The sequence below is a fragment of the Gossypium arboreum genome, chromosome 7 (genome assembly GCF_025698485.1).
Source record: "Gossypium arboreum isolate Shixiya-1 chromosome 7, ASM2569848v2, whole genome shotgun sequence".
NCBI lineage: Eukaryota > Viridiplantae > Streptophyta > Magnoliopsida > Malvales > Malvaceae > Gossypium > Gossypium arboreum.
This window is the reverse complement of record NC_069076.1, coordinates 78,004,515-78,024,380: the sequence shown is the minus strand read 5'-3', so window position 1 is coordinate 78,024,380 and position 19,866 is coordinate 78,004,515. Positions and strand designations below refer to the sequence as shown.

The 19,866-nt window shown below is 34.2% G+C and overlaps 1 protein-coding gene across 3 annotated transcripts; it reads right to left on the bottom strand.

Annotated features, from left to right (window-relative positions):
• Positions 1 to 897: 897 nt before the first annotated feature.
• On the bottom strand, positions 898 to 18,501 carry LOC108450531 (uncharacterized). 3 transcript variants are annotated; one of them, XM_053030323.1, is made up of 26 exons: positions 18,052 to 18,495; positions 17,514 to 17,624; positions 17,070 to 17,407; positions 16,472 to 16,620; positions 15,951 to 16,190; positions 14,909 to 15,018; positions 14,717 to 14,794; positions 14,533 to 14,639; positions 14,162 to 14,256; positions 13,954 to 14,084; positions 13,735 to 13,838; positions 13,563 to 13,640; positions 13,336 to 13,414; positions 12,994 to 13,162; positions 11,857 to 11,927; positions 11,252 to 11,332; positions 11,096 to 11,166; positions 5,973 to 6,069; positions 5,761 to 5,820; positions 5,527 to 5,581; positions 5,042 to 5,442; positions 4,173 to 4,966; positions 3,131 to 4,094; positions 2,463 to 3,026; positions 2,286 to 2,344; positions 898 to 1,245 (listed from the first exon to the last, which is right to left on the bottom strand). In XM_053030323.1, the coding sequence occupies exons 3-26, from the start codon at positions 17,387 to 17,389 to the stop codon at positions 1,050 to 1,052; spliced, it is 5,073 nt and encodes a 1,690-aa protein (XP_052886283.1). In that variant the 5' UTR covers positions 17,390 to 17,407; positions 17,514 to 17,624; positions 18,052 to 18,495; the 3' UTR covers positions 898 to 1,049. The 3 variants fall into 3 exon arrangements, with proteins under 3 accessions (XP_052886283.1, XP_017603695.1, XP_017603703.1); XM_017748206.2 differs by lacking the exon at positions 17,514 to 17,624 and having other exon boundaries at positions 18,052 to 18,501; XM_017748214.2 differs by lacking the exons at positions 15,951 to 16,190; positions 16,472 to 16,620; positions 17,070 to 17,407; positions 17,514 to 17,624; positions 18,052 to 18,495 and having other exon boundaries at positions 14,046 to 14,084; positions 14,909 to 14,968.
• Between the last annotated feature and the right edge of the window lie 1,365 nt (positions 18,502 to 19,866).

Here is a 19,866-nt window from a genome sequence, read left to right as displayed (position 1 = left end):
CTTTTTCCAATAAAAATATTGATTAAAATATTAAACTACATGATAATTCACGTAAATACCATACAAGATACAACATAACAATATTTATCTTATATATCACCTCAACAAATAATTTAAAAATTATAAAATATTTTAAAATTCAAAAAATATAAAAAAGTTGATAAAATTAAAAAATAAACATACATATATATATATTGTCATACGAGCTTTCATGTTTAAAAATTAACATTTAATTATATTTCTGTTAAAAAACAACAAGTTGATTCTTTTGAAAAGATAATGATCAAATTTAACTCCTTTTTAGGGTCAACTTTTAACTCAATAAGTATAAAATTGACAAAATTATAAACATTAAGAGCCAATTTTTAACTTAAGAATAAGTATCAAATTGACAAAAATTATAAACATTAAGAGCTTAATTTATCATTATGACAAAAAACTTATTTGACAAAATACAAAATACTTGACTGAATTTGGTATCATACTCGGTAAAAAGAACTTAAAACCTAAACTAAGATCACAATGATAAAATAAAATAAACCTAAAAACTAATTTCATACATTTATAATTATAATTTTTAAAAATATAATTATTTTCACATATGAATTCTAGTTATAATAAAAGTTTCACACATGGGCATTTAAATAACTTAATATTTTAAAATTCCAGCATTCGCAGATCACTCCAAAGTCCAAATCAGGACAGAAATTATAAAAACACAGCAGCAACATCAATTAGCAATTAGAAAGCAGCATTATTTTTATATTAAAAAGAAAAAAACCTAAAGGCAATGTTTTCTCAAATTAGATGTGACATTTTTTCTCTCTCTTATAACTCATCAAGGATATGCAGGACCTATAAATGAACCAATATTTAGAACAGAATTGCAAGCACCCCTTTTCCCCTTTGTAACTCCATTCATTCCTTTTTATCAATGTTCAGTAATATGCCTAAAATTGGTTTGTTTTACAAAATTGGACCCATGAGTTGTAAGAGATGTGAACTAAAATTTAAAAAATAGAAGAAAAAAAGAATACCTTTACAGCTTCCTACAACCTTGACAATGTCTTGGTAAACCAGTCTGATAGACGCCTCATCTTCGAAGATAGGTGAGCACTTCTAGCGAAATAACTCTCCGCATTTGAAAGCATTATTTTTATGTCATGCTTCACTCCTTCCAACGTTCGATAATAGTTGTTCTCTAACCTAAGCCGGATGAAATCGGGATACAATGGAACTGGAAACCTGTGAGAATTCCATTTCAAAATGTTACCTTTAAGTTTCAGTTTTTATAGGCTCGAAGAGATTCTATATGGAAACAAAATGGTCAAATTCGGCTATTAGCATCTATACTAACAGTAAGGTGCAGATTTAGTGCATGTACTCTAATTTGATCATTTAGTCTCTATACGTTTCGAATTTTGAAATTCCAATCTTGATCTAAATTCATTATGTTAAAATTTTTTTATTTCCAAAACCTTATGCTGTAAATATATTATCATATGTATAATGCTATGTTAGCTTGCTATTTCCTCATAACACTCATAAAAGCACCACCTCATTTTAGTTTATGGATTTAAAAGCTACTGTTTGAGTCAATACTTTTAAAATTCGAAAAAGTATAGAGACTAAAATGATAGAATTAGAAAATAAGGACTAAATACACCGCTTACGCATGGTATGGGACTAATAGCAAACTCTGACCTGATGGATGGAAATTTCAAATTTCAAAAAGTACAAAGACTAAAATTGATCAAATTAGAGTACAGGACTAAATCCATAACTTATGCTAATACAAAGATTGATGGCAAAATCTGACCAAACAAAATGTACAGAAGATCAATTAATATCTATTATGGCAATTGCTCCATTCCTATACATAAAGTGTGTAATAATGCATGCCAGTTATCAAAAGAAGGGTACAATCTTCACTCTCAGTCGCAGCGTGGCACTACTACACTTTTCCTATTGATTAGTTTCAGGCAATAATAAATGCCAAATACGAAGATAAACTCAAGCAAACAAATGGAATTAACCAGTGTCTAGTGAAGTTTTAGATAGTTTGAATACCTGAAAATCACAGTTCTTTTCTGCTTTCCTAATTAAAGAGATTTTTAATATAGCCCATAAACCGATAAAAGACATTTCGTTTTAAGTGAAGATATGTATATGAGCATGCATAAACACACAAACCCCATTTGGTAATATTTCTAAAACAAGTGGTAGGAAGAGACAGTATAAACGAAAAGAAATAAGATGGATAGTTTTGAAATGGGAATTTGGACCTGTTAAGGAATTCTGACTTCTGAGCAGCTTCGTTCAGTTTCTGGAATCCATAAAAATCCTGCAACATTTGAAATGCAGAAATAAAGTAAAAAATACCATTTTCTTCTACAATTTAAACAAAATTTTCACAAGCAAAGTCCTTTAGAATTTGAGGAACGGAAGTAGTTAAAAAGAACCTGATCTCTGACTACTGAACGCTCTAATTTACCAAAAGCAGACAGGAGCCTATCCCTGATTTCAGAACCAATATGTGGGTGCTCCCATGTAAAGTTAGGGTCATGCAGTTCCCAAGCACTGTGCCGATACTTACAGCCATCTTTGTAAATAACTTCATATTTTTCCCAAGGACTATCAGGGAAATCCATAGATTTGGGCTGTGAAGTAATGATTCTACCATCCCACCAACTTCCACCCTCCTCATCGTGGTTCTTCCACCATACTAGGCATTTATCCCTACGAGTCCATTCTCTGCTCATTGCAGCATCATATCTTGTCTTCTCAACAAGAAAATCAGGAAGACCTATCAACTCAGGCAAGGTCAATATAAATACCTCGCCAAATGCACATGATGAATGATCAGTAAATCTAAGTGTGATTTTACAGCAACTCTCTCCAGAACCTGGAACGTGGGAATAAGCAAGGTCTACAACCCTGCAAATTTCCACCGCACTCAGGTGTCCCCTTGAGCTCCATGGACCAGTCCCCTTCATGAAACCTTCTTCAATGCACTCTTGATGCCCCTGCAAAATAACAGAACCAATATTCAAGTCTTGTGAAATACTAATTTTCAAGTTTCTACTAAAAAACATGAGGGAAAAACAACAACAGAGCAAGCATGGCATACCTGTCTGAAATATACAACTTCATCGCCCAGCTGAGGTATATAACGATAACCCTCTTCCTGTTCCGACACCATCAACCATGATAATTTTCTAACAGAAGGATTTGACTTCCTTCCACTTGAAAATTTTAAGTCATTGTCATGGCCACCGCCCCGCTTGGTTCTGCTGGATCTTGATCTGTCTCTATGTTTGGAACTTGACATCCATTGTTCAGATGCAATACCATTATATGTTTTCAAAGAGGTTTTTTCTTCATTTTCTGATGTCCCTGCTAATGAATGATCTACTCTTACCCTCAAGTTATGGTTCCAAGCATTCTGCTCTAGTGAAGTTGCCTTCATCTTCATGGACTGTCTTCTGTTAACTGCATCAGCTGCTGCTTCGGTAAACATAATTTCTGAATCATGATCGTTGATGACATTTAAGCCTTCGGAATTAGTTGTGTCTTTATATGGGTGTTCCCCATCATACATGTTCAACTTCAAACCTGAGTGCAACAACTGCAGAGAACTTGATCTGTCCGAACCTTCACCCATTTCTTGCCTGCTGTAACTTTGATTTTGTTCTGCAGGCAAAGTGTTTCTGGGCCTCACATCATGTTCATTGCAGGTTGGACCATTAACTACAGTGAGGGACTTCTGTTTGGAAGGACTTCCAAGGTCCCCTGAAATTGCCTTTGTCCTTATTCTTAATTTCACTAATTTGAGTGGGGTAATCTCGTTTGATTCATGAGATTGTTTAACCTGATTTGTTTGCAAAGAGTCATGATTACCATATTTATCACAGCTAGACTGATCCATATCTCCCTGGTTGAGGCTGATATTAGAGTAAGATGCTGAAGCACTACCATTCAGTTGATGGTCACCTAAGGACAGTAAAGATTTGTGCACCTCATCAGGAGCAAACTCTTCCATCATCCCTCCATCCAGATCTTGCAATGTAGGAGCAGTTAACTCTCCCTCTTCCCTGCAAGACAAAACATATCCATAAACATGGATTTCATGTTAAGAGTAAAAGTTCCAATTCATCCTAGATTTAACATACCTATTCACAGCAATAATCCTGTTTCCATTGGGGACATCACTTGGCAACAAATCTCCTGACCTTGAACGCTTGGATGTCCGAACTTTAACCTCTCCCCATCTGATTTTGTTATCCTTTTCCCCCACAAATTTCTCTAAATGGTCCTCAGTATTTAAAGATTGCCTTGTATCTTCCAGATCAATCCTGTCATGCTCAGAGAGCTCCACATCTGCAGTGGTTAAGCCAGGGTCTTTGGTGCGGTCATTTTTATTCTCATCAAAAGCTCCTGAAGATCCAGATGAAGGGTCTGGTATATTGATATGATTGCCAGTGTTCAATCTGGTGGCCTCTGAAGCACCTGGCTTCCTAGAATCACGTAACGAGAACTTTAAGACCAATCTCTTCCTGTTCACAGTATCTGATTGAGATTTGGGGAGCTCATGAGACCATACTATGCCCTCAGACTCTTGTTCCTTCTTTATAGACTTCAGTTTTACATTCTCCAAGTGTCTCTCAGTTTCACTGTTTGAAGATCTTGAATCCTGAGACGACGACTCACTATTTGATGAATCACCTTCTGAGTCCACTTCATCATCTCCATCCGTAGATGTCCCAGTGATTCTAGACATAATGCTTCGAGCATTACGTGCAGCAGTTCTCTGAGGTCTCAATGTCTTTCCCTTGGAAGACTTTCTCTTTGAAGCTTTTCTGCCACTTTTTGATTTTTTAGTTCTACTGGTTTTGAGTATAGTTCCATCACGCTCATCCAAATATCTCTTTTTGACTCGCCTCCCTGATGAAGTCTTCAACTCAGACTGAAAATGACAATACTTAGTTTAGAACATAGTCCAAACAATAATGAAAACTGGTAGAAGGCTAATCCCACTTACTTCAGGGCTGCATTTTCTTCTTCGTGATCTGCGAAGGCTATCTTTGTGACTGCATTCAACCTCACTGTCTTCTTCACCGCTCTCTGTGCCTCTAGAAGAGCTGGAACACAATGCCCCCTGTTCACCTTCTGTAGAACATTCCTCAGCAACATTGTACTCCGAATCAGTGTCATCACTGATAACTTCGTTTTCAGGTTCCCAATACATGGCATCCATGAAATCAGGTAGTGGTTCCATCACTCTTTCCAGATCTTCTAAGAGTGGCATTTCAAAATCCTGGCCTAAACTGATATCTGGACCAATAGCCAACTTTGTGGAGGATGGATGCCACTCAATACCCAGCGCACCAAGTCGCCGTTTCTGGTACATACTCTGATAAGGTTCTGGGTACGGAATCATGCCTGGAATTTCCATCAAAATCATTTGCTAAATCATATTAGGATAACATATTAAACAATCAACAGAAGCAGGAGTTATAGTCATACTGGAATCACAAATAAGATCTTGCATGTTCCTACGATGCGGAGTAGACTGTGTCTCCTGAAACAAAGTTATATGAATAGCACATCAGTTGCAAAATGATGAACAAGCATTGCATAGAAACAATAATGCTTCAAATCTCTCCTGGTTGTCTATGTATTTTGGAGCAATACATACTGAACTTTCTGGACTACCATGAAACCTACCACCAGTTAATTTGACATGGAGTTGCGATATACCTGATCAAGAGCATTTCCAGCAGAATCCCAAATAAGGGGGCGATAGTCTCCAAGAAAGAACTGCCAGAAAAGCATACACAACCTCATAAAGCAATTACATGACACAACTAGTATTACAAGGAGAGAAGGGGAAAGAAAAAAAAGGATAAATAGCTAAATAAATAAAGAGGCAAAGGGGAGATTCAGGCTCTACAAGTAAAGTTTTCAGCTACCTGATCATACTTGGCATCCTTTTGAGATTCACCCTGGCCAGTGTTAAGCAAATGTATCTGGCCAACTTCATCTGAAAGTACAATTGACGTTCCATCCCTATCAAAGAAGGGAAAAATGTTACAGCATCTTCACAAGAAAAGCTCTTGAGATTCAATAAAATAGTTCAGATTTGAAGTCCATACAACAAGAACCAAAAAGATTTTTCAATAAAACCATCACTGGTGAAAGCTACAAATATAAACCACCCAACATAATAAAGTATTCTTGGTCAGCTTCTTGCATTCAAAATTCTAAGCACATGTGCACCTCCCTCACAAGGACAATGTGTCAAAGTCAAAAAGTTATGGAGACATCATAAAATACATGATTTAACATTTTGACTGTCCACAACTTTTTCAATAGAATATCATGGGTGATCAATCACAAACAGACTAGAACAGCTGGAATATCAAGCTAACAAAATTGGAATATCGTACAATTAAAGAGGCAGAGCATATCTAATCCATGTTTTGCTTACTGCAAAAATTTATGCGCTGCGAAACTTTCTAAAAAACCTAAGCCAGCGTTTTGTGTTCCTCATGAGGCATAAACTACCAGAGAACTAAGCATCTGATGTGAAGACAATAATACTATTGAAATATGTATATATTTTAAATTTATTTAGGTAAATAGATCTTATAAGGAAGATAAATTTTATTCATATTCTAGGAATATTTTTATTTTATGTTTTAGTAGTTTATTAGAATAAGGGAACTATTTTCCCAATTAGGATTAGGACTGTTTTCTCTATTTAAGTTCAGTTCTTTAGTTAATAATAACAGAACAGTTTTATTAAAAGCTCTCTTGAAAACTTTCATGGCATTTGAGTTAGGTCAAATCTCTAGTAACATCATGGTTAAACCTTGGTGCGATCACTGCAAAAAATATTGGCACACTCAAGAAACGTGTTGGAAGCTCCATGGGAAACCGACAAATGGAAGGAAAAAGAGTGGCAATGATCGTGGTTCACAATCAGGGGATAGCAGAGCTTTCCAAACAACTAATGGAAATTATGAGGGCCAAAGTTCTCTGGAAGGGTCTCCATTCACTAAGGAACAATTAGAGCATCTACACAAGTTTTTTCAATCACCACAATTTTGGATGAATTCTTCTATTCCTAACTTATCCAATAATCCGTCTTCCTCTTTTGCCCAATCAGGTATTGATTTTTCTGTTTTTCTCAATGTCAAGCCTTGTAAAACAAACACGTGGATCATCGATTCTGGAGCTAGTGATCACATGACTAGTAGTCATTTTCTTTTTTCAACTTACACACCTTGCGCAGGAAACAAAAAGATCAAAGTAGCAGATAGGTCCTTCTCGGCAATAGCCGGGAAAGGAACTGTTAAAATTTCGTCTTCCTTGGTTTTACATGATGTTTTACATGTGCCAAATCTAGCTTGTAATCTCATATCGGTCAGTAAATTATCTCAGTTCTCAAATTGTCATGTTATATTTGACTCTTCTATGTGTAAGTTTCAGGACATGGTCTCGAGAAGGATGATTGGCAATGCTAAAGAAGTTGGTGGAATTTACTTTCTTGAAGACGACCATCTAAATCAACCAACAACTACTTTATGTTTAAATTCTGTTTCTGATTTTGATAAGGTTATGATTTGGCATTATAAGCTTGAACATCCTAATTTTTACTATTTAAGATATTTGTTACCTAATCTATTTAAAAATAAAAGTCCTTCTTCATATCATTGTGATTTTTGTGAATTAGCTAAACATCATCGATCATTTTTTCCACCTCAAAAATATAAAGCCTCCAAACCTTTTTCGTTAATTCATAATGATGTTTGAGGACCTTCAAGAGTCTCAACTTTTTCAGGAAAACGTTGGTTTGTCACATTTATTGATGATCATACTCGAATTTGTTGGGTGTTTTTATTAAAAGATAAGTCTGAAGTTAAAAATGTGTTTCAGTCTTTTTATGCTATAGTGGAAACATAATTTGGTGTGAAAATAGAAGTATTTCGGACAGACAATAGTGGAGAATTTTTTAGCGACCAATTAGGCGTTTTCTTAACCAAACATGGAATAGTCCACCAAAGTTTTTGTACAAATACACCACAACAAAATGGGATTGCAGAAAGAAAAAACCGACATCTTTTGGAAGTAACTAGAGCCTTGATGTTCACTAGTCAGGTATCGCGTTATCTTTGGGGCGAAGCCTTGTTAACAGCTACATATCTTATTAATAGAATGACTAGTAAAACTCTAAACTATAGAACTCCTTTTCGTCTCTTTAAAGATAACTTTCCAAACTCTAAATTAATCACAGATTTATCCCTCCGAGTTTTTGGGTTTAGTGTTTTTGTTCATCTTCACAACCAAGGTAAACTAGATCCTAGAGCAAAAAAATGTGTCTTTGTTGGCTATGCTTCTAATAAAAAGGGTTAAAAATGTTATGATCCAATTGATAGGAAGATTATTGTTACCATGGATATCACATTTGTTGAAACACAATCTTATTTTGATTCTAATCTTCAGGGAGGGAATTATACTAAGGAAGATTCTATAATTGATCAAGAAAAGACTAGGAATATACAACATAGAGATTCTAATAATGGGGAAGGCGAATTTATGATTAACACAGAAATTAATGATGTTAATGTTAATGAAAAGGAGTATGAAGGTGTAAAGTCTGATCATGAGAATAAAGAACAAATAAAGGAGTTAATTGTTTACTCAAGAAGAAATCGAAATCAAGAAAGTGGAATCCACCAGATTCATCACCAAGAATCCGACCCGCAAGATCCTGTCAAAAATCCAGGTAAAGCTCATAATCCAGGCAATGAATTTTCTAATTTAAATATTCCAATTGCCAAAACAAAAGGTGTTAGAAATATCGTCAAATATCCCATGTCTAACTTTGTATCCTATAAAGCCTTGTCTTTGACATTTTCAACCTTTGTTTCGTGTCTCGATACTATAAAAATACCCAAAAATGTGAAAGATGCTTTACAGGTTCCTGAGTGGAAGGAGGCTATTTTAGAGGAGATGCGCGCTCTTGAAAAAAAAAGTACATGGGAAACAATAGAATTACCTGTAGAAAAAAAAACTGTGGGCTGTAAATAGATGTTCACAACCAAATTCAAATCAAATGGATCTTTAGATAGATACAAAGCCCGGTTGGTGGCTAAAGGGTACACTTAAACATACGAGATAGATTATCTTGAAACATTTGCTCCAGTAGCCAAACTAAATTCCGTAGAGTTCTTTTATCAATTGCTGTTAATCTTGATTAGTCTTTACAGCAGCTAGATGTGAAGAATGCTTTCCTAGATGGGAAACTTGAAAAAGAAGTTTACATGGATCCTCCTCCAGGTTTTGAAGAAAAATTTGGAACTCGAGTATGTAAACTCAAGAAATCTTTGTATGGTCTCAATCAGTCTCCTCGAGCTTGGCTTGAACGGTTCACTCAAGCTGTTAAAAAATAAGGTTACTCACAAGGGCAAGCTGATCACACAATGTTCTATCAACATACACAAAAAGGTAGAATAGCAGTTATTATAGTTTATGTCGATTATATCATTCTTACAGGAGATGATGTGGATGAAATAAGGCGTCTCAAGGAGCATCTAGTATTGGAGTTTGAGATCAAAGACCTGGGTCATTTGAAATACTTTCTTGGAATGGAAGTTGCTCGATCAAAGAAGGGTCTTGTGGTCTCTCAGAGAAAATATGTAATTGATCTTTTAAAAGAGGCTGGGATGAGTGGTTGCCGCCCAGCTGACACAGCAATCGATCCAAATGTAAAATTCGGAAATAAAGAAGGTCGATTAGTTGATAAAGGGCAGTACCAAAGATTAGTTGGTAAGTTAATTTACTTATCACATACAAGGCCACACATAGCTTTTGCAGTGAGCTTAGTGAGTCAATTTATGCACTCTCCAATAGAGGAATATGAAGAAGTAGTGTTTCGAATTCTAAGATACTTGAAGAGTTCACCTGGAAAGAGCTTATTCTTCAAGAAATCAGAACACAGAGGAATTGAAGCTTATACAAATGCAGATTGGGCAGGCTCAATAACAGATAGAAGATCTACATCAGGATACTGTATATTTGTTTGGGGAAACCTTGTGACTTGGCGAAGCAAAAAACAAAGTGTTGTAGCAAGAAGTAGTGCAGAGGCTAAGTTTATATCAATGGCTCAAGGAATTTGTGAAATGATGTGGTTAAAAAGAATTATGGAAGAGCTGAGGAAACCAATAACTTCACCAATGAAGTTGTAATGTGATAGCAAAGCTGCCATTAGTATTGCTCACAACCCAGTCCAACATGACAGAACTAAACATGTTGAGATTGATAGACACTTTATCAAGGAGAAGATTGAAGAAGGCCAAGTGTTCATGCCATTTGTTCCTTCAAAACAACAGATTGCTGACATACTCACCAAAGGACTCTCTAAGACAAGCTTTGATTTTCTTATAAGCAAGTTGGGCATGATTGATATATATGCACCAACTTGAGGGAGGGTGTTGAAATATGTATATATTTTAAATTTATTTAGGTAGACAAATCTTATTTAGGAAGATAAATTTTATTCATATTCTAGGAATATTTTTATTTTATCATTTAGTAGTTTATTAGAATAAGGAAACTATTTTCCCTTATGTTTTAGTAGTTTATTAGAATAAGGGAACTATTTTCCCAATTAGGATTAGGACTGTTTTCTCTGTTTAAGTTCAGTTCTTTAGTTAATAATAACAGAACAGTTTTATTAAAAGCTCTCTTGGAAACTTTCAAATACTTCAGCTAAGCATTCATATACAAGCGTACAATGAACTTGGGTACCATATCAACAGGCCCACATAGCCAAAACATTGAAACAAAAACAATAAATAGTTTATTCGCTAATATAACCAATCTGCTAAGAGCATAAGTGCAGTCAAGGATCATAAAATGAATGGAGCCAAACCAAAGTATGAAATGATACAGGGATAAAGAAGTAAATGTATGGCTACGAAGGATCAATGCAATAATCCTTGTCTTGATATATGAATTCTATATTAATGTCGTCTCTCCAACTAAAGAAAGCTACAAAAGAAATTAAAGGGCGAACATTTTCACTTACGGAGAAAACTTCCCATCAACCAACTTAAAACGCCCAATTTCATATGTCCGGATGGGTATGCCCTCCCATATCTGGAAATATAGTTCCCAAAGAAAGTAATAAGTAAACAAATAATTTGGCAATAAGTCAAGAGATCAACAAGAACAAGAAACTCACATCCCAAACTATTGTTTTTCCATCATATCCAGCACTCATTGCAATTCGAGGATTGAAAGGATGGACATCCAAAACATAAGACTGCAAAAAATTCAACACCAAAGTTAGGAACTAATTAAAATAGTAAATTTTTTCCAACAAGATGTCAACCAGTTGACAAGGAAATGGATGTCTGAGAATACCACCAAGAAGCATGTGAAGCAATATCGGAACAAAAAAAATATATATATATACATATATTTGAAGTGTGAGCCAAACAATATTAATTGCAAGACATTCATCTCAAATCAGTGAAGAAAATCTAATTTTAGGTAAGGAAGTGCATCATGTTAATTGAGAATACTTCAACAGTTCAGATTAAGCCAATGAAGTTCACTCAAGTTATCCTCTGAATTAAAAAGAAAAATACTATCAACTGAATTTAGAAAGAGGTGAACAATAATAACGAGGAAAAGTTCTGGTCAGTTGTAACCTAAGAAGGAAATCATCTCTCTCTAATTGTTTTGTCATTGTCAAGAAGAAAGAAAGAAAAAGGAACAAACAAATCAATACGATGATCATATGAATCTATTGAGAAGGGCAGGAAAATGCTAGACACAACTTACTGATGCAACGTGACCAGTCAAAGAATGTACCAAACTACCATCAACAGCATTCCACACGCATATTCTGCAATCTGAAATAACAACAAATAGTTCCAAATTAGCAATTTTAAACCAGAAGCTCAAAAAGAAGCAAAGAGCATTACATCACAACCTCGACAACATAAACGGTAACATTTGATATTTTAAATGAAAAAGAGAAAGAGAGAAAGCATAAAAGCTTTAGCAACTATACAATTGCCTAAAATTACAGAAAGTCTAACGATTAAAAAGAAAACACAGCTAGTACCCAGTAAACTAAAAAGGCACATAATCTCAACAGAAAAAACCTGATGAAGGTTTTATATTTTTTAACAATAGTATCTATTAGCATTTGGTTTAAGTAGAGTAGCAGGAAGATTCAGCATGCTACAATTTACTGCAGAAAGATTAATATGAAGATAGGTTCCATGATACAGTTTTATTTATGGTTAAAGGGACTTGGACGCATCTCAAGATATGTACATTGCCTCTTACAACTTCCAAGTACATATATCAAAAATAGGAGTCTACACACACATTACGAACCCCAGCAAAAAGGTTAATAGAGTTTAACTATAAGAACTTTAATAAATAATTATAATGACAATAGCACAAGACCATTTCAATCATAGAGTCTGCAAATTGCTTTGCACAAGACTATGTTTTCCATCTTCCTTGTACTTTTTTCCTTCACAAATTTTCATAGTTAATTTTAAGATGATAAATCATGACTTTATGAGAACAGAACAAGATTAACAGATGCCTTTCAAAGAAGTATTAGCAAAAAGAGAAGTGCACTTCTGGAGACCCTCTTAAGATGCAATTCACAGTAATTTCAAAATAATTAAGCCAACACAGACAAATAATATAGAGCGTATTCCTTACAGACATTACCAATAAAGAATTTTGTGATGCCATTGATTACCAATAAAGATCAAAGGACAAACACTAAAGGACACCGATAGAAACATAATTTACAGTAATATACAGGACATACAGAAACCAACACAAGAAAAGTCATTATAGACATTATTCATTTTGATGGAATAAACATTTTAACTTAATGCTAAGTTTGCTAATATTTAGATAAACTTTAATGTTTACAAATCACTCCTTTACCCATTATAGCTGCTAGAACAAAACGATTATCCAGGCTCCACACAATCATATTGACACCACGAGGAGTAGGGAGAACTCTCTGACGTGGACCACCTCGAGGAGGTTGAGGAGGTAGCGGAGGAGGTGGAACCTTAAGATGATATGCCTTTGTCCAACGTCCTGCTTTTCCCTGTGGAAGTGGAAGGATTGTAAAAGGTATCAAACTTCATTTAATTTCGTATTGTTGAACTTCATTACGGCAAATGAACTTCATGGAATTTAAGTTCAGCATAACTCCAAAAGGATATATCTCAGTTGAAGGCATTCACTGGAACTTGATTGTGGTTTATCAAAACAACTTACATGAAATCTACGTGATCTGGGAATCCATATTATTGCACTACCATCACGAGAACAGGTAACAATGTTGTCCTGACAGAACCTAAAAACATTAAAATTGAAGGAACTGAATCTAAGAAGCTAAACCACAATATTGAACACTAAATGATAAATGGCTGAAGAAAAAAAACAACTGAAGAAAACTTTAAGATACGATATATAACATGACTTAAGAAGAAGATATCACGGACCAGGAATTTTTAAATTTTGGAAGATTGTCCTCCTTTATGATATCAGACATTGAGGATCTAGAAGGTACAGCACATCCACTGCAAACAAAAACAGAAAGCTGCAATGATATTTTGTTGAAAACAAGGATAAAATAAAGTAGAAACAACATAGCCAACATTCTAACTGACCAACCTAAATTGAACGTAATTAACATCATTTTCATGGCCAGCCAAAACATCCAGCTCATGAACTGGTTGTTGTGTATCATCTGTATTAGGCTTACAGGCACTCCACACCTGCAAGTATCTAGCTCTTACTAAAGAAATCTAAATCATATAGATTTATTGAAGTTAAAGAAATTTAAGTGAACCAAAACATGCACTTGACAAATTCACATTGTTTTAGACGCACCCTGGCAAAAGTGTCAGAGCTACCAGTGACAAAAACTGTCCCATTGACGTTAAATGCACAACATAATATTTGATGGGTTTGTGGAACATTACTTGAGGAAGGTCCATTATTAGATGGAAAATTGCCACTCCCTGCAGAGAACTTATCAGTTGCAGAGTAAGTTCATAGCATATACAGTAACAAAACAATCAAGAAGCAATTCTCCAACCAGTGGCAGCTTCAGAAGGCTTCGGCAGGTATATGCGTGGGCTACAATGTGAATATCTGGCCTCCCAGATTCGGCAAGTCCCATCATCAGATGACCTACAAATGTTAGCACAGAATATAATAAAATTGAAGATCAACTGAAGAGCCATACATTTGTGATTCGGTGTTCCTAGCCAAGTATGATCGAATAAAGTGTCAACAATAAAGACACTATCAAGAACTTTCAGAAAAAGCTTCTTAAAATTAGAAGAAACACCTAAACATAAATGCTTCCACATGAAACAAACATAAATTAAACCTAAATAGAAGACTATGGCAGATCAACTGAGAGAAGCTACAACAGGAAACTGCAAATGTGGAAACAAGACTCACGATAAAAGCTGGAAAGCAAAGGCAGGCCTGGGATTAAATGCAATAGCAGTAACAGCTGCCGTATGCCCTCGTAGAACTGAAACAGGTAACCCATCTGGCAAACGCCACTGTAGATCATAAAGAACAATTTAGTTATCCAAGAGTAGAAAGGAGCATCTTGTAAAGCACGGTTAAGCATTCTTACAACTCGAATCACAAAATCATTTGAAGCGGATGCAACCAAAACATTATTTGAACTAACAGCCAGGTCCGTTATGTCACCCTAAATTGCATGTAACAAGAAAATTAATTCAGCTATGTAGAGAAAGAAATATAATATTACAGGCTAAACTGATAGATTAAGAAATCATATGTCAAATAAACAATATGAACCCACCTCATGTCCACGGCAGCTGGCCAAGCAAAATGCAGTTTCCATAGACCAAATTTTGACAAGGCGATCATCGGAACCAGTAATGACATATCTCCCGGAGCGATCAAATATGGCTGTAGAACAAAAACAATTTAATCCATTATCTATTGAAGCTTGAGCAATTGTACAAATTACACATAATCTTGGCTTAACATAGAGTTTCATAAGGAGAAAAGGATAAGAAATAGAGTAACATTAGTTCTCCTCCAGTGAGAAGAAAAGCTAGTAAATTTTTTTTTTATTATCTTAATAATAAAATCGCATTTAATTTACCACTATAGATCTTCCAAGTGGTGAACTCGGGGTGTAAAAGAACATGGAGGAAAAAACATGGCTTAGAAAGAGTTTTCATTAACTAAGATCTTAAAGGAATTTTATAGGTGCCAAAATAGCATTATAAATTAGGGGAAGTGGCAACGAACAGAACATCAAATAAGAAAAATAATTCTTCACAAATTTCAGGGAATGACTAGTTCACACAAAAATGAAAACTATTCAACAACATATGAAGTCAAAGTCTTTCCCCCAGGTATTTGAAGTGCCAAATGCTAAAAACAAAAAAATACCACATATAATATTACATGCTATACTCCAAAAATAAAATAACAAATATAATCTCCAAAATCCTATTCTTAAAAAAAAAGAAAAATTAATTAATATATGAAATAGCGTAACTTAGTAAAAAGGGTCACAAGTAAACTCATTAATATTTGAAAGGAATGAATGGCTGCTACAAACATAAAGGATAGTTTCAAACTGTGACATGGACAGACAATTTGAAGCAAAAAAAAAAAAAGAGTAAAAGAGACAGACATATATCATCTTCTTTTAAAGAAGAACCCTCATGCACTATCAGACATGCCAGGAAATTGACTACACCAATTTTTACTAATGCTGTCAAATTTCAAGGGTTTCTTTAGATTCTAACAATACTACCATAGGAGGAAAATCTACAGAATAAAATTCTCTAAAAGCAGACCCTAACTATAAGTTCAGTTGATCGTACCACAATAGACAGCATTCCGGTGCCCTCTCAACTTCTTTATGTTCTGCATCTTTTGCACCATCGTTGATGGTTTAGCAATAGCATAGCATGCAGACCGAATAGAGGGAGCTCGGTGGTGCTTCCGGAAACCTCCCCCAATTTCTCTTATACTTAACCCTCGAACTTGATCAGCTTGCATATGAGGCCAACGAAGATAGGCAGGCATAGGCTTACCTTGCCTATTCCTCATACTCTTGTCAGCTACATAATAGAAAGGTAACATTACGAAATTAGAAGACAGATTATTCAAACATCCAAGGGCATAAATCAAGGAAGTGAAACAAATGGATAGAGCACTACTTTGATCATGTTTCATCAAAAAATAACCATCCCATTAATGTTCTTAACATATTTGACCAAAAAATATCAACTACCTTAATTAGCAATTCCTGTCTGCAGAATATAATCTCAATGGAGAAGTTGCAGGGGGAGGGGGGAAACAGACAAAGCATAAAGCAAATTACTATGGAAGTACCACATACAATTCAAAAGTGAAAAGGAACCAGATCCCAATAGCGTAGGGACATCAGCAGCATTTGGAGGATGGGCATCTCCTACAGATTTGCTGCACAGAGTACAGATTAGTTGCTTCAGAAGCTTTACCAAGTGATCCTGCTCAATATGAGGATACCTGCAAGTTATAAGAGGCAGAATCAGTATCATGGACATTAAACCAAGATCAAACAATTAATGAGAATATATAAAGAAAATTTTGCTTCAAGGAAATCTAATCTATCATGGCAGATTTAAATAAGATGTGGAGTTAAATATAGAAATTCCCTCTATCAACTTGTTAATCTTAGTTTCACTTTAGATAACTTATTAAATAATCAATTAAAGGAAATCAACCATGTCTAATATCTTTCAGGTTTCCTTAGGGGAAGGCTATTCAAGACCTGTACTGTTCATCAAAAGAAGAAGAAACAACTAACCAGCAGGGAAGTACAGATTTGAAGGAGAAAACATATAGATAGGTGCATTAGGTAATACAGTATAAAGCTAGTATAACAGAACCATGAAGTCCAAAACTCTTGTTTAATGTTGATGATTAACACCGAATAATATAAGAGGCAGGTATACCTCTCAACTAAGTTGTTATAACTTAATGGGAATGAGATGCCATCATCATCACCGTTTCCACTATGTTCACCATTTCTAGAAAACCAAGCATGATATCTTCTTGGTAGAAGCTGGTGTTCCAAAAGTTCCTTCGAGAACTGTTCAAAAGTTCTCTGGCAAGGACCAGCAGACAGGAATTGCATTATCAAGAAGTAAATTTCTCGAAGATCAATATCAACGTTAGTCTCAACCAGAGCCTTCTCCGGCATTGCAGTCGAGGCATTTAAAGGCGCCTTGCAAAGAGAAGACGCAGCAGCAGAAGATGAACACTTCCAGTCCATGTTTCAGTGCAACCCAACCTGAGGCATCCAAAAAAAATCATGCAAAAATGAAATCATATGATAGGATATTAGTTGAATAGCATCAGAAGTCATTGCCAGAAAAGGAAAACCCTAAAAGACTCACATATCGAGGATGTTCCACGTAAGAGACAGGGCAGCTAGTACTTCAATTCATGGACAATTACAGCCTAATTCTCACCAAATTTATCCTTGTAAATGTTGTCACAGCTGGAATCTAATAACGTATAAAACTAATACATAACTTTTCAAGGATATGCAACCAAAAAGAAAAACCTAAGACAAGTAAAATCCTAGGAGGTCTAAAAGGTTATAACTATAAAAATAAAAATAAAAATAAAAAAGCTTTCTTCTGGTAAAATTAAAGGCCCAGACTTCCTTAGCCATTTGCATGAGCAAATAATTCGACAAACGGAAGAGTCGGAAGAATAAAAAAAAAAAAAAAGAAACAGCAAAAACAAAGCTAGCCTCAGAAAGGAAATAAGCAGCAAAATGGAAGGTATTAACACAAGAAAGGACATCAAAATTAAAATTTAAGGGTTCAAGATCCAATCTAAAAGCCACGTGCAACAAAAAGCAGCAAGGGAGAATCTAAACCTAATATCGAATTCATTATCTAATTGAAAATAGAAACATCTGATTACCTTAATTAAAGTCCGTTCAGATAGCAAACATCGAAGGAGAACTTTCTTTACTTCGGCAGCACTGATTTTGAGATTGAAACACGAAGGAGAAGTGAAGAGTTGAGAGGCAAGACAACGAGAATCGAGAAGTAGCCAAAGAGTTGCATAATGAAAATTTGGGTTTTAATTACTGCTGCTGCTGTTTGTCTCCTGGGAAAGTTAAAAGGAACCCCCTCATAGGATTAAATGAAAGGAAATGGAGGGATATTAAAAATGTAAATTAAACCAAAAAACATTGTTCGAGAAAAAGAAAATTTTAGGACAAAGCTTGAAGCTGTATTAATAAGATAAAGAAAATAATAATACTAGTAAAGTAATTGAACAGGGGAAATTAGATGCTATTTGGGGTGCTTCGAGTTTTTTCTGATGTCAAAAGACAAACCAGCCCCCGTGTTGAAGACGGCCGCGCTCAAATGGCTTTTCTAAGGAGATAGGGTTATAACAGACTTTTCATACAGGAAAAAGGAAAAATGAAAATTGCTTTTTGAAAAATCAGAAATTGATTTGTTAGATATTTATTTTTGGATATTTAGTAGCATATACTATTTTGTATTTCATTTTTTTTAATAATCTCATTATAGTTTCTAAGTATATTTATTTTCTTTTACATAATATTTAAAACTATTCATAAATAAGAGAATAATGCACTTCAACGCACTCGAACCCATACTATGAGCTAAGATTCAAATGAACTAAAGTAATTATTTTCCATCTTCCGACTCAAGCTATTTCATATTTCTTTATATGATTTAACTACCATCATTTCACAACTTTATTGTTGTTAAAAAAAAGTAACGATACCAACAAAATTAAAACTCAATTAATAAGTTGTTTCAACTTAAACAATTAAAATATATATACCTTAATCGTGATGAATATTCATTTATTTTACGGAAGTTGAGAAGTTATAATCTCTTTATTTAATCTTTATACCTTATGAAAATTGATGGGTTCAATAATCTATATGAACATAATTAGTAAAATTAACGATTTAATATTTTTATACAATAAATGCGTTATAATCAAATATTTAAGTTCATATATTTAATAACAAATTGAATAATTTTTTAATTTTTATAAAATGAATATTAAAATTATAATCATACTTAGAGTTTATGATTAATCATAAGTGTTAAAATGTATAAGAAAAGACATACCATATTTATCAATTAACTTCTATTTTAACATCCAAATAAAATCGACTTACATTGTTCCATAAGAATTACTGTAATACCCTGAAAATCTTTACAGTAATATATTATCCTTGATATAATAAAAAAAGGAAATAAAGTGATAAAAAGGGAAGTTTTGAGTTATGGCAACATTGGGAAGTAAATTATGATATCTTGATTCAGGAAAGGACTAAATTGTAAAAGTTAGAAAAGTTTTGTTGCCTAAGAGTAAATACTCAAGACTTAAAGGGTTAAAGTGTAAATATGAAAAAGTTGAAGGACCAATAGTGTAAATATTTTAAGGGTAGAATGATCTAGAAACTAAGGAAAATGGATGAATTAGGACCAAATTGAATAAGTGAAGAACTATGAGGGACTAAATTGCAATTTTACCAAATTAAATGATGACTCAAGGATGGAATTCTAAAAGATCATGAAGGGCAAAATGGTCAATTAGTAAGAGAGAGAATTCTAGAATGTAATGATTATGTTAATAATATTTTAAATTAATTAATTAGATAAATATTATTTTATTAATATTTTATGAGATATTTAATATTATTTTATTATTTTATTATTATTTATTTAGTATATAAGGGAAGAA

What these genes read in the sequence shown, in the direction of transcription:
- LOC108450531 (XM_017748206.2), bottom strand. Translation starts at nt 17,389, where the DNA reads ATGGACTGGAAGTGTTCATCTTCTGCTGCTGCGTCTTCTCTTTGCAAG. An exon ending in AGATCTTATTTGTGATTCCA is followed by an intron (nt 5,443 to 5,526) that starts GTATGACTATAA and finishes TGGAAATTCCAG; the next exon opens with GCATGATTCCGTACCCAGAA. An exon ending in GAAGAAAATGCAGCCCTGAA is followed by an intron (nt 4,967 to 5,041) that starts GTAAGTGGGATT and finishes TGTCATTTTCAG; the next exon opens with TCTGAGTTGAAGACTTCATC.